The sequence below is a fragment of the Manacus vitellinus genome, unplaced genomic scaffold, assembly GCF_001715985.3.
Source record: "Manacus vitellinus isolate BGI_N305 unplaced genomic scaffold, ASM171598v3 scaffold_23_pilon, whole genome shotgun sequence".
NCBI lineage: Eukaryota > Metazoa > Chordata > Aves > Passeriformes > Pipridae > Manacus > Manacus vitellinus.
The window spans coordinates 3,138,470-3,151,695 of NW_021939718.1; the positions used below are offsets into that span (position 1 = coordinate 3,138,470).

Sequence of the window (13,226 nt, forward strand, 5' to 3'; positions counted from 1 at the left end):
CATGTTTCTTTTTTTCCGTAGAAGAGCATGAAACCTTAAGAACAACAACAAACTCATCAGTTTTGTGGGAATAAGCCACACTGAACAGACATATGAAAACATCCTTCAGATGCAACAAGCAGACTGATTCATTCACACTACTTTGCCACAAAATTACTACATTTTTTTTTTCTTCCTCAGGTCCTTTTACATTTTAAAACACTTTTTACTTAAGCAAAGAAAGGGCAAGCTCAATCCACACTTTGAGCTCACAAAACAAAGTACAAGGCAGTCCTTGCCACACAGCAGATATTTAAACAAACTGTCTACACTGATGTTATAAATACATCCATGGACTTTACCATTACTCCCTGTAGCTCACAACAGGTGATACAGTGCTGTTACACAGAAACAGGCCAACATAAGGGATAATAAAACCTCACATCAAGAGGAGGAGTCAAAGATTTCCTTCCTTTGCACTTAAGAAGAATCCTGGGTAATTTGTCCCAGTGTTTGACTGTCTTCACAATGAAATTATCTTCCTTGTGTCAAGTGAAAAACTACTATTCATGTTTGCTGTGAAAGACATATTGAAATATGTTTAAATTTTTAAAACAAAATCCGAGACAGAAGTTTAAAGGTACACTGCTTATAGCATCTGCAGTTTTCACAGTCCCCTCTGCCATCTCTGATTAATCAAATTCGGCTGCTTCTGCTACGGACACACCACCAGGTGGAGCCCCTGACTGCACATATCGGAGCCAGCTGAGGCACCGGCGACTCTGCAACCTGGAAAAGTTCAGAACAGCTGGTCACACCTAGGCTACAAACCGGAGTCTGAAGCCTTTCTGGAGATTAGAAAAGAAATGTTTGCTATGGCTAAAAAATTTTAATAATAGGGAGACCATTCATTAACAACTTCTTCAATATGAAACTAAACGACTTCTAAAAAGTGGTATTAGGATAAATAAACAATCAAGTCGTTTTGTAGAGTAGGATATGTATATACTCAGAATAAAAGTAAATTAATATCCCAAGGTAAAACAGTAAGTTCCATGAAGTCTGTAAGCCTTACACTGGAGGTTATATGTATTTTGTATTCCAGTCTAGATCTATTTATTAGCCTGGCAGCCATATTAAAAATTGCACTGAACTGTACTTGAAATTATCCTGCAGGTAAAACTCATTGTAGTGACATACAGCAGACAAACATAAATAATCAAGTAACCAACTAGTAAAACGAGCTGTTCAGAAATAAATTAGGTGGTAGATTTTAATACAAAGCATCAAATAAAAGTTTTATAGAAACTTTAGTATTTTTTATTAACTACTCATTCAAACAAATAATCAAAAAGGAAGGTCTTAGGGGTGTGGTGCTATTAAATTCCACAACCAATTGTATAGTTAAGATGCTTCATCAACATCAGAACTAAACCAGCTAAACCAGACATCCCATGATCCTGTACTTGACAGTTAAAGGATGCCATTGCACAGCACCTGAAGATTTATGTTGACTCTGTCACAGTGCAAACGTTCCCTACACTTAGTCATTTATCTTTAATAGTGTTTTGTTTAAGTCAGCTAAGTCTTTCACCACAGTCCCAGCATAGGCACCTGCATTACAACAGTCAAAACAGCAGGAATGTTGTCAGCTGACAGTGTCATGGTGAAGGAGACACATTCCTTTTGAAATCTAGAAGTGGTGGGGAATTTTTAAAAGTCCATGTAGAACATCTTCCTAATGAAGCACCAACATCTACATCCATGTAGATGTCTGATAAAACAGTAACATATTCTTTGAGATCTCAACTACAGTTGTTTGAAAGGAAAGAGATCAGTTGTGATAGTTGGTCTTCTCTCCCACACTATCAGTATCTTGTTTCAATTAAAAAAAACCCTGCAATCAGGTTAAAACATATATCAAATTCAGCTTCCCTTCCATACTACAGTGAAGGAGGAAGTACAATACTGAAACCAAAATTGTAGAGAAATGGGACTGTAACAGAGCCAGGAGCAAGTAACCTGTTGCCCCTCTATTAAAAGGTAGCAAATAATCATCTGCTCACAGCCCTCAAACACTGAAGACCGTTTTCTTTTGGCCTTGTTCAGTTAAATGTTCAATTAACTTCCATTACAGATCCTCATTTATTAGATAGGGGAAAAATAGCTTACCAAACTTGTTTAACTAATGTCTGGACAGCTTATGCAAGTGTATGACATGATCAACACTAAAGAAATTGAGAATCAAAACCTTTCATCAGGTTGCTTAACATCTACTGATTTTTTTAAGTGAGCACACTAGTATGCTTAGTCATTGGAGGCATAAGTCTGGTTGAACATTGCAATAATAATTAAGATTAAGTCATCCTGCTTTAAACATATCCGAATATTTCTGTATTAGTTACAGGTGTGCCACTAAATTGAAATACAAACCACACCGCACTAACCACACTGCATTGAAGTCTTCTTTTATGAGAAAAGTTATGTAAGAACTGAGAGCTAACTACTCCCATGATTTAAATACTGCTTTGTTCAGTACAGTTCAGTACTGCTTGTTGCCTCTATTTCAAATAAATCTACAAGTTTTAATCAACACCTTTTAAAGGAACTTAGAAACTTGTTAACGAATGAATCAAGATGTCTTTAATGGTTCGAAACCCAAAAGAACTGCAAAAAGTAGCCACCTTTCAACAAAATGGCAAGTCTAATTTTTTTTACTACAGTCAAAGCTTAACTTTGACACTTATTCTACCTCACTGATCTAACTTGATTCCAATTCACAAATAGATGCCAGATACTTTTCTCAAAAGTGAATTTTAATTGCATATATCAGTGCAAGTAAAAAAAAGGCATTTTATTCAAATGTTGCTTATGAGCAAGAACTGATATTGACAGATCACTTCTGTTAAATAAAGTTCACTGTGCAGAGTTCTGTAACTTCTTGAACTTGCAGATTTCACAGAATCATTATTTTCAGTGTCACAGATAATACTTTATTTTAGGATTTTAACAGAGGTTAGTTACATTGTACCAAATAAAGAGCTGCACCAAGTCACTACAGAGATTCTTTGTGTGTGTGTGTGTGTAATTTTCAAAACAAAGATAAGCTTACCTTCAGGTTTAGCTCCATAATGGTATTTTCCAACACTAAAGTGTGGTAAGCAAAATATAAGGGAGCCCAGTCCTAGCATAAATGCTGAGAAAGCAAGCCATCGTGGTTTGTGCCCTCTTTCTCCGAAGAAAGATATAAACAGCGACAACATGCAAAAAGAAATGTCATAGCTTGCAGAGATTAAGCCAGTCAGGGAACTGTTCAACTCATAACGCTTCTCAATTGTTGAAATACTAATGTTAACCAGGCCATTTACCACAATACCTACAAAACCAAAAAAAGAGATAATTAGTCAAAGATATATTCATTTTAACCTTTCCATCACAGAATGGTAAGTTTACCCTTGCAATGCTATGAAATTAGCATATTTACAAAGCTCCATTGTAAGTATTTATTAGCTTTAAAATCTAGGTATATAGTAGATCAATACAGTGCCAGCTTAAGCCAGCGAAATTGCACAGGACCTATTCAGTTTTATTCCCCTGTGGACACTCAAGCATTAAGCCAGAAATATACCATGCCTCAAACTCTTTTCATGTATTAAGGTTCCAGATTCTGTTTGAAGCACAGATTCCAAACAGAATGCATTACAGTATCATAAGATACTGTACAAGTTAAAAGGAAATTAGTCAAGGTTATGGCTTGCACTAGAATACAAGCTACAAGTAAACTAAGTTCAGGACATAGCTTTCAAAGTACTGTCAAAAAACATAAGTTCCTCCCTGCCACCACAAGGGAAGATAAGAAGGCTCTTGAATAGACATGCTTCCCCTATAATTGAAAAAAACTATTTAAAAATACTTCACAACTGTTCTAGAGCAACTGAGATGATTTACTTTAAGTGAAAAATAAAAAGGTTGTCCTCTGAATCTTTAAGTTCCCAGAAGTAAAAGTATGAAATGACCCAGAAAAAAAGGCATTGCACAAGCTGCCCTATTGAAGCCCAGATGAACCTCAAAAAAATAAAAATTATCCCAAAGTAGAAGCAAGTAATGCTTGCCAGTGCATGTCCATTTTTACAAATGCACTGTCTGTAGATTCTAACTCGAATCTCCCATCCTGCTTCACATTCTGTTTCTGTGTAAAACACCAAAGTGATTAATAGCAGTAGTTCATAACAGTGTCAGGCAACTTCATCATAGTCTAATTAAACTGTGTCCATAATAAAATATATACCTGAAAAGAAGTTAGGAAGTCTTGGAGTCACAGTTGCAAATAAGTTGGAGTTATGTAACCTCATAGATGACTGATGAGCCTCTCTCATGACACAGGCCCTACAGTTATTCTTACTCCTTCTAAAATTCAAACATGATTCTCTACTGTCATTCTACAACCAGAACAGAAGGACTGGAAACAGCAATAGGCTTAAGTTACTTTTCAACAAGCATTGTACCATCCAGAAGTACAACTACTGAGGCCAAACTTCAACATCTCCTTCAAGTGCTCCAACATATTGAAAAAAATTACTCCAAATCAGCCAGTTGTTTTCTAATCCCCACCACAGGTAAACATTTCAGCTTTTTATAAGGAGGCAGCTCTTGGCACAATCTTAATTCCAATACCCTATGGCTTCTTTATTAATGTTGACAATTCTACCTATCAGTCAATAACAGAAGTATTACAGTGTTCCTCCACTGCCATTGGTTATACATTTGGCAACTTTTTCCTATTAAGAAGCATTTACCAAAGAACAATAATAGCATGAAGGAATGAACAAACAACTTTTTCCCCCATTTGCCAGCATCTCAAACATTTACTAAGGCCTTGAGACATTCATATGAAGCAAGTGTGCTACACAGTAAGTGGATTACAGAGCTAGAAGGCATTGTCTTTTACTGTAGTTTAAGTCATCACCTTTCATTTGCATCCTAAAAGCCATAAAACCTCATAGTTAATTTTACTGAATAATTAGATTTCATCTGTAAACACCCAGATGTGATGAATGGCAGCATAACTCCTCCAATGGCATCATCTAGTGACTAATCGCTAGGAAAGATGGAACCTGGCTAATACTTGATCTGAAAAACAAGTTCTGCAAGGCCATCTCAACACTCTAAAGTTGTAGCACAGAAGCTAGTTTTCAACTCTTCTAAACCAAAACTTTATTGTCCCACTACATCTGTTAGAGCTTTAGGTTCAGTGGGTACTGACCCATAAAATCCAGATTAATTATAAACCAACTTAATTTGCTCTAGTGAAACACATGAGTATTTTTTCTTTATCCTGTCTTAAAAAAAAACAAAACTGCTCTGCAGTTGTTATAAGCATGGTGGTTTTAACACAGTAGTTTGCAGGCAAACAAAAAAACTAAAAAGGCCTAACCAGCCTATAAAATATTTGTGCTATTCAATTTTTTTAGACATGTTAGAATGAACCAGCCTCAAACAGCAGTTTTGTTATTTTGTTTAATAAAAATTACTGACAGTCCTTCTTGTACTCAAAATAGTGAGATAATTTCTACCTTGTTTCCTACTACAGCTAGGAATTGCAGCACATCCAGTTACTGTATTACAAGATACAACATACATTTATGCAACTCCACGTGCTGCACAGAAAGCAGGTATTAGCCATGCAACAACATTCTACACAAATTGTTTTCTATTCTGGAAATACAGGTTTCATACATACTTGCACAGAAACAGCCAGAAATTACAAGTTCCACCTGGAATCTTCTGAGAAGCTGAAATACAGCACATCAGGTGCTAACAATAATCTCTTTTCTAAAGCAGCTAGAAAATAACCTGACAAATATATGCTTTCAGTTGGATACATCCAGAAATCTACACACAGGCACCAGGTCACTGCAGATAATCACCCACTATGTTCACTCACGTAAAAAGCCTTCATTAGTCTTCAATACCTTACGTTATAATCTTTTCTAGAGGTGTGCTAGCAAGTTAAATAGATATATTTTATCTTCCTCAATGATTGTTCCTGTAATTTGGAGGCTAAGTCAAATAATTAGACCCAAAACCACCACACAGCATTAGCTCACAAAACTTCAAAATTCCAGTCGTATTTTGTGTGCTTTTATCTAAAGTCTGAAGCTACAGACTTGAATGTTTTCACAAAGCTTCATACACAACATTGAATTTCTTGCTGATAAGGACTCTTGTTTTTCCTGCCTCTCAGAAAGAATTGCAGCTTGAGTCTTTAGCACCCAATTTCCTTTCTGTGTTCTAAACCAAAGGAAAGGCTCTTATTCAGAAAATCGAAGTAACAACATCAGGAATGCCACAAGACTTGTGATAGCCACACTTACATCAGCTTCCAAAACCAACATCAGAAGTTTCCTTACATTAAAGGCCCTAAACCTGAACTAGATTAGTTACCTGGAATATATATAAAGTTAGATAACAGGACCAAGAGCTGGATAAGCAGCACAAACAACATTTATGCCTTCTTAAGGGGACAGAAATTCTTATGATACAAGATGCTTTTATGACTGGCAACCTACACAGACTACTGAAAAGAGAAAAATTTTAAATGACACGAAGTTTATTAATCAGCTCAGGAACCAGATCACAACAGCAAACCAGATCTGAAGAAACTTAGAAGTGCTGGAAATATTCAAGACACTTGGTTTAGTACTCTTAAGTCACTCAAAAAAAGATAGACGTGTATTCTAAAAGTCTTCTACTACTCAACTGCCATTGAAATCTGCTATGTAAGAAGTTCTTCCACCTTTACCTTTCTTTTTATTTATGAAGAAAATAAATTTGAGCTAACAGCGGGACAACTGTAACAGTAATCACCTCCTGATCCTAGTAGCTGTAGCATGACTTTTCAAATCCAATTAAGAAATAACAGGCTCTGCTCAAAACTCCCTAGATATTTCTTTTCTAACAAAGACCTGTATGCTAAGATTAGATTCTGAACAGGTTGAAATCAGAAAAAGTTCACAGAAACACATACTGAGAGACAATGTCCTTCAAGGACTTTCCAAGCAACACAAACAGCATTCAAATCTTTCTAGGTTTTAAGCAGAACCTCCTGTTCAGTTCTCCTCATACCACCCCAGTTACCTCAGTGCAGTTCCAGGTAGGAATGCAGCCATCCATATCCCGCATATCTTTGGTGAAGGCTGCCAGCTCCTGTAGCATCAAATCTCCAACATCTCCCTTCACCCTTCTACAGCGGTGTCATTCTTTAGGAGCAACAGCAATGAGCTTTAAAGCCTCATATTTTTCCAGGAAACACATTTTCACTTCTAGTCAGCCCAATAAAATTGAAGGGTTATGAACATTAATCCAATAGCTGCATTTGAAGGACAAACCTCAAGACTGTATATTTGGTACACTAATGTTTCTCCTCCATCCAGTCACTACTACTGCTTCCTAAGCTTCAGACTTCCTAAGGCCCTAACAAATCTTTTTACACAAAACCAAAACTATGGACAAGAAACTCTGAAGCTGAACAGCAGAAATTTAGGGCAAGCTAAACTTTAGGTTTCCCCCACAATCAAGTAAAACCATTAAGTTTTGGGAAGACGGCTGCACTGGGATCCACAGAACAAGAACATGTTGTTCATTTGCTTGTCTTCAGAGCCATCCTAATTACCCAAAGTCCTAACCCAACCAGGCCAAGATACTGTCTTAGTTAGCAGGGAAGTAATACAGTACATGCTCGGGTACTAGAATTTTGTCTACTGGTTTATATTGGTGTTTTATTCCCTGGCTTCTAAGTCCCAACCCATAAGTGCACGTGAAGGGTGAGCAACGTGGATGCAGCACTGACAAGAGCACGAAGCACAGACCTGGTGGGACCATGGACTCAGCAGTGTCCAGTAACGTAGGTGGGAAAAGAAGAGGCAGAACAGAGTGAAGTAGAGAGAGTAACACTGTACGAGCAACTTCCCTATACAAGGCATTACTGTACTTTCTTCCCCTAGCAAAGCCATTACCGTCTCTAGAAGAACCCTGTCTCTCCTTGCCCACTGCCTAAAACATCATCATGCTTCTCCTGCCTCCCCCAGTCCAGGCTCCCGGCCGGCTTCCCCCCAGGAAAGAGAAGCAGCAGAAGAGATGCCCCGGGCACCAGAGGGCCCACAGGGACGGGTTACCTTGGAAGGTGGCCAGCAGGCTGTACACAACCAGGTAGCCCTCGGGGTTGTTGCAGAGCTGCAGAGACGCCGGGGTGCAGCTGCCCCACCCGCAGGGCCCCTCCTCAAAGTCGGGATCGGAGGGGGCACAGGCACTAGAAGTGGCACTGGAGCCGGCGGAGTTCCAGGGGCGCTGCCGGCCGAGGCTGGGGCTGGGAGTCTCGAACGCCGCGTTCTCGATGCCGCCGCCGCTCATGGCGCCCGAAGCCGTTTGCCACCCCGGCTGCGAGCAGCACCCGAGCCCAACGCTCCGCCGCCGGACAACCACGGGGCAAGGCCGGGCCGAGCGGGTAAGGGCAGGGCCGGCGGGCCCGCACCGCCCCCGCGGGAGGTGCTCTGGCTCCCCCGCCCGGCCCCCGGCCCCCGGCTTCGGCCGGCCCCTCGGCGCTCCTGGGGAAATTCCCCGCACCGGCGGGTCGCTGTAAGCCCAAGAGAGGGTGTTGTCCAGCGTCATTCGTTCTGTGCGGAGAAGAAAAGGAAAAAAAAAAAAAAAAAAAGTCGTCACGAAAGTTTCTTTCTGGAAATGAAAAAAAATAGTTCAAAATGTCCTTACGTAAGTGTTGCAAAAAGGGAAAGGTTGCAAAATGGACCAGATACGGTGCTTTCCCACTTCAGGCAACGTGACCCACCCACAGCAAAAGCCCTGGACATTTGTGGAGGTCATCCTTTGAAAATACTTATTCCCTTCCTGTACCAGTGAGTGTTTCCACATACAGCAGTTCCCAGTCATTGAACACATTAATTCAGCTGCAGACATCAACCATTAGAATTTGTCAAATGTATAAGAAAATCCAAGTCTGTTTGTATATAGTGTAAATTATTTTACTCATCTGCACAAGAACAGTTGGGAAGGGAATCTGGGGATCAATTAACTGTCACTGCTGGTGTTCATCTCTGGGCAGTGGAAGTTAGTCCTGAAAAGTCCTTCCCCTCTTAAGAGTCATTTACATTTTAGAGACAGGTGAAACAAGATTGAAACTAGAGATATCATCAGTGACCTTGGCTTCACAGTGAAAGCCAGGGCATCCTCTTCAATTCTCATCCATCTGCTCTTAGGAGACAAGCACACATTTTCAAGTACTCATTAGCAGCACAGAAACAACATGGAGATGACCTTCTGTAAAAGATAACAAGTAACTTAGACAAGAGAATACGTGCCTGTTTATTCTTATAGATAAACTGCAAATGGGAAATCAGCTGCTTCTGATTCTTCTGACACATCTTGCAGAGGCAGTGGGTGATGGCTAGAGCTGGAGGGCCATGGAATACCCTGGCAGCTGGGCCTTCCTCACGCTCCTCCTTGGCCACCACAGGGTCCCTTCCAGGTGCTACTCCATCCCCATAGAGAGCAGTGACCTTCCCAAGCCCACAGGAGCTCAGATAGCTGCTCTCCAGTGAAGCATTCATCTGTTGGTCACTGATGATACCCAAACTCTGAAACTAACTTATTATCATTTCAGGCTATAATCTGGAGTGGTTTTTCCTCTGCTGGTCATCAAGATATATCCCAGTTAACAGCTTTGTGAGAGGTCTAAGGATGTGCCTGAGCCAGCTGGTACACTAGTCTGTTTCAGAAAGAATATTTTAGTAGAGTTTTCTTTTTTTGTTTGCATTTTATTGATTTTGTCCTCCTAATTAAAATAAAGTAGGACATGGCATTAGAAATGATACCCTGATCTTTGCTAGAGGGCCTACATGCTAGAGTAGTAAGAATAATCCACAAAATTGCTAAATTACTATACTACTAAGGATACCTGAAAACCTCCCTTTTTCTACCAGAACAGCTAGGTTTGTTGTTATCTTCATCTAGCTGTCAGCTGGTGGTTTTGGTTTTATCACCACAGGAAGGTGACAGAACAGAAGGGAAAAAGAGAAGTGAGGGGAGCTCACTGTGAAAAATAAAGTGTTCAGATAAAGCCAACATTTTTAAGAAAAGTGGGGAGGATAGCATTGTGGTGTCCAGTATAGGCCTAGTCTGGAAATTAAATAGGGAATTGAATAATCCAGGAAATTCAATAGGAGTGAACTCTTGAGAATTTATACCATGCTAGCAGAACACAGATTTTAGAAGAAAGCCAGAGGGACAGAGGGAGAGAGATAGGGAATAAAATATGATGTATTTTTGCAGTGGTTATGTCCCCAAAAGCAATTTACAGAAAAATGCAGTAGATTCAACCAGCTGTTATAAACTGCTTTACTCTGAGACCATACTTAAAGCTATTACAGAAGTTTAAGTTCCTGGCAATCCAAGACTGGTTACAAAATCTACCCAAAAATGGCAAAATATGATTGGTTTCCAGGAAAGTATCTAGAATGCACTCGGCGCGGCCCGGCCTCAGCCTGGCCCCAGGACGCGTGTGCTTGGGCCCGGCTCCAGGCACGGAAAGGAGCGAGAGAGGAGGAGCTTCACTGGAGCGGACTGTGCCATCATGGGAGATGAGAGAGGGAGCCTGGAACACACAGAAGAGAAGGAAAACTCCAAACCTGGGCAGATGGAGCTCGATCAGCCCTGTAAAGCCATCCATCTAAGAGAAGGTCACTCTAATTAAACCTACATCCTGAGGACCTCGCTGCCACCGTCCAAGCTCGCTCAGCCCTGGCAGATGAACCTTAGAATTAAAGGGAGGGTTCAGTTCAGCACACACTGTGTCTCACCTAAAAAATCCATTGCACAGGCTCAAAGGCCTTACACACATTTGCGAAGCTCTGTATCAGCATCTTCTACAAATGCAGTCACACAAAGATCAAAAGACAAAGGCATATACACCTGACTCCAAAGGTGCAGCCAAATTAACTCTCACATGCTGGAACATCAGCACCATGCTCAATTCTGCAGATTGTGGACATCCTGAGCGCCGGTCTGCCCTGATTGCCCATGAACTGTCATGTCTCAACATCGACATTGCTGCTCTCAGTGAAGTTCGCCTTCACGAGGAAGGCAACCTCAGAGAACATGGTACACACTCTTTTGGTCAGGTAAACCCAGAACTGAAAAGTATCTCTCAGGAGTCGGCTTCATGATCAAAAACTCTATTCTTCCCAAACTGAAAAATCTGCCATCAGCTCATTCTGACCAAATTATTTCCCTACGCCTTCCGCTCCACAACAAGCAACATGTTGTCCTCTTTAGTATATATGCTCCAACTCTCCAAGCTGACCCTGCTGAAAAAGATAAATTTTACACTGACCTGCGCTGCCTCATCCAGAAGGTTCCTGCAGATGATAAGATCATTATCCTTGGTGATTTCAACGCCAGAGTAGGCAAGAATTTTGAAGCATGGAAAGGAATATTAGGCAAGCACAGTGTTGGAAACTGCAATGATAATGGTCGACTTCTGCTAGAATTCTGTGCGGAGCAACAGCTCACCATCACTAATACTATCTTTCAGCAGAAAAATAGTGTGAAGACAACCTGGATGCATCCCAGATCTAAGCATTGGCACCTCATCGATTATGTCTTGGTGCGACGGACAGATGTCCATGATGTCCACCACACCCATGTGATGCCCAGCACAGAATGCCAAACAGACCATTGGCTTGTGTGCTGTAAACTTAACCCCATTCTTAAATTCAAACCTGAAAGGGTCAGTATCCCAAGGAGAAGACTCCAAGTTAACAATCTCCAATCAGCCACAGTGAGACACAAATTCCAGGCTAATCTTCAAACTAGGCTAGATAACCATTCCTCAGATTCTACAGATATCTCTCCTGGCACCATATTAAAAACAGCATCCAGCAGTCCTCTGAAGAAACCTTAGGGTTCTCCCTCAAGAAGAACAAGGACTGGTTTGATGAAAACAATCAAGAGATCCAGGAATTGTTGAGGAAGAAGAGAACCGCCCACCAAGCACACCGTGCACTGCCTTCCTGTCACGTAAGAAAAACAGCCTTTCGTCTTGCATGCAGCAAGCTCCAACAGAAACTCCGTGACATCCAGAACAAGTGGTGGATCAGTCTAGCTAAAAAACCACGATGTGTGCTGACATGGGTGATCACAGAGGTTTCTATGAAGCCCTGAAAACAGCATACGGGCCTACATACCAAGCTCAAAGTCCTCTACTCAGCGCTGATGGTCAAACACTTCTAACAGATAAAACCTCCATTCTGAATCAATGGTCTGAACACTTTCAGATTCTTTTCAGTACCAACCATGTAGTCCAAGACTCAGCAATTCAGTCCATCACACAACAAGCGGTGAAGTATGAATTGGATACTGCCCCCACTTTAGGAGAAACCCTCAAGGCCATACAGCAGGTGAAAATTCGGAAGGCAGCTGGGATTGATGGAATTCCACCTGAAGTCTGGAAACATGGGGGCCTCGCACTCCACACCAAATTTCATGAATTTGTGGTGCGCTGTTGGGAACTCGGTGAACTACCATCAGACCTTCGTGATGCAGTCATCATCACTTTGTATAAGAAGAAAGGAATTAAATCAGACTGTTCAAATTACCATGGTATTACTCTGCTCTCCATTACTGGCAAAATCCTGGCAAGAATACTCTTGAACCTGCTATTACCTGCTATAGCAGAAGGAATTCTACCTGAAAACCAATGTGGTTTCAGAGCCAACAGGAGCACCACAGACATGGTATTTGTTCTCAGACAACTGCGAGAGAAGTGTAGGGAACAGAACAAAGGTCTCTATTGTCCTAGTTAGGACAGCTGAGATCAGTTCATCATGGTGGGTGTAACCCAAAACTGTATTCTATAGCCTTCCATGTCATTTCCCAGAAACTAGACTATTGTTGTTGTTGTCAATAGACTATTTGCACCCTCTGCCCATAGAGCCTGACTCCTCAGGCTATAAACTAGGTGTTAAGAGGCCTGTGAGATAAGAAGATGTTTCTGTCCTCACACCCTTTGTGGAACTCCCCGCCCTGAGGGGAGCACTGAACATTCCTGCCTGAACTGGAGGATATATAATCTTGGAGTTTTGGAACATTTTTCAACCCACTCGTGGGATCCAGAGGAAGGCTGCATCTCATCGCTCTCAACCAGACTTAGACCACCACTGGACTGCGATCACCAGTTC

The 13,226-nt window shown here is 41.1% G+C and overlaps 1 protein-coding gene across 3 annotated transcripts in view; it reads right to left on the reverse strand.

Annotated features, from left to right (window-relative positions):
* SLCO4C1 (solute carrier organic anion transporter family member 4C1) overlaps positions 1-8,436 on the reverse strand; it is a 30,052-nt gene extending 21,616 nt beyond the window's left edge. For all 3 annotated transcript variants that reach the window (XM_018072940.2, XM_018072938.2, XM_018072941.2), the window contains exons 1-2: positions 8,154-8,436; positions 3,092-3,355 (exon numbers count right to left, since the gene is read on the reverse strand). In XM_018072940.2, coding sequence (XP_017928429.1) covers positions 3,092-3,355; positions 8,154-8,388 — 499 coding nt within the window. In that variant the 5' untranslated portion in view covers positions 8,389-8,436. The remainder of the gene's footprint in view (positions 1-3,091; positions 3,356-8,153) is intronic.
* Between the last annotated feature and the right edge of the window lie 4,790 nt (positions 8,437-13,226).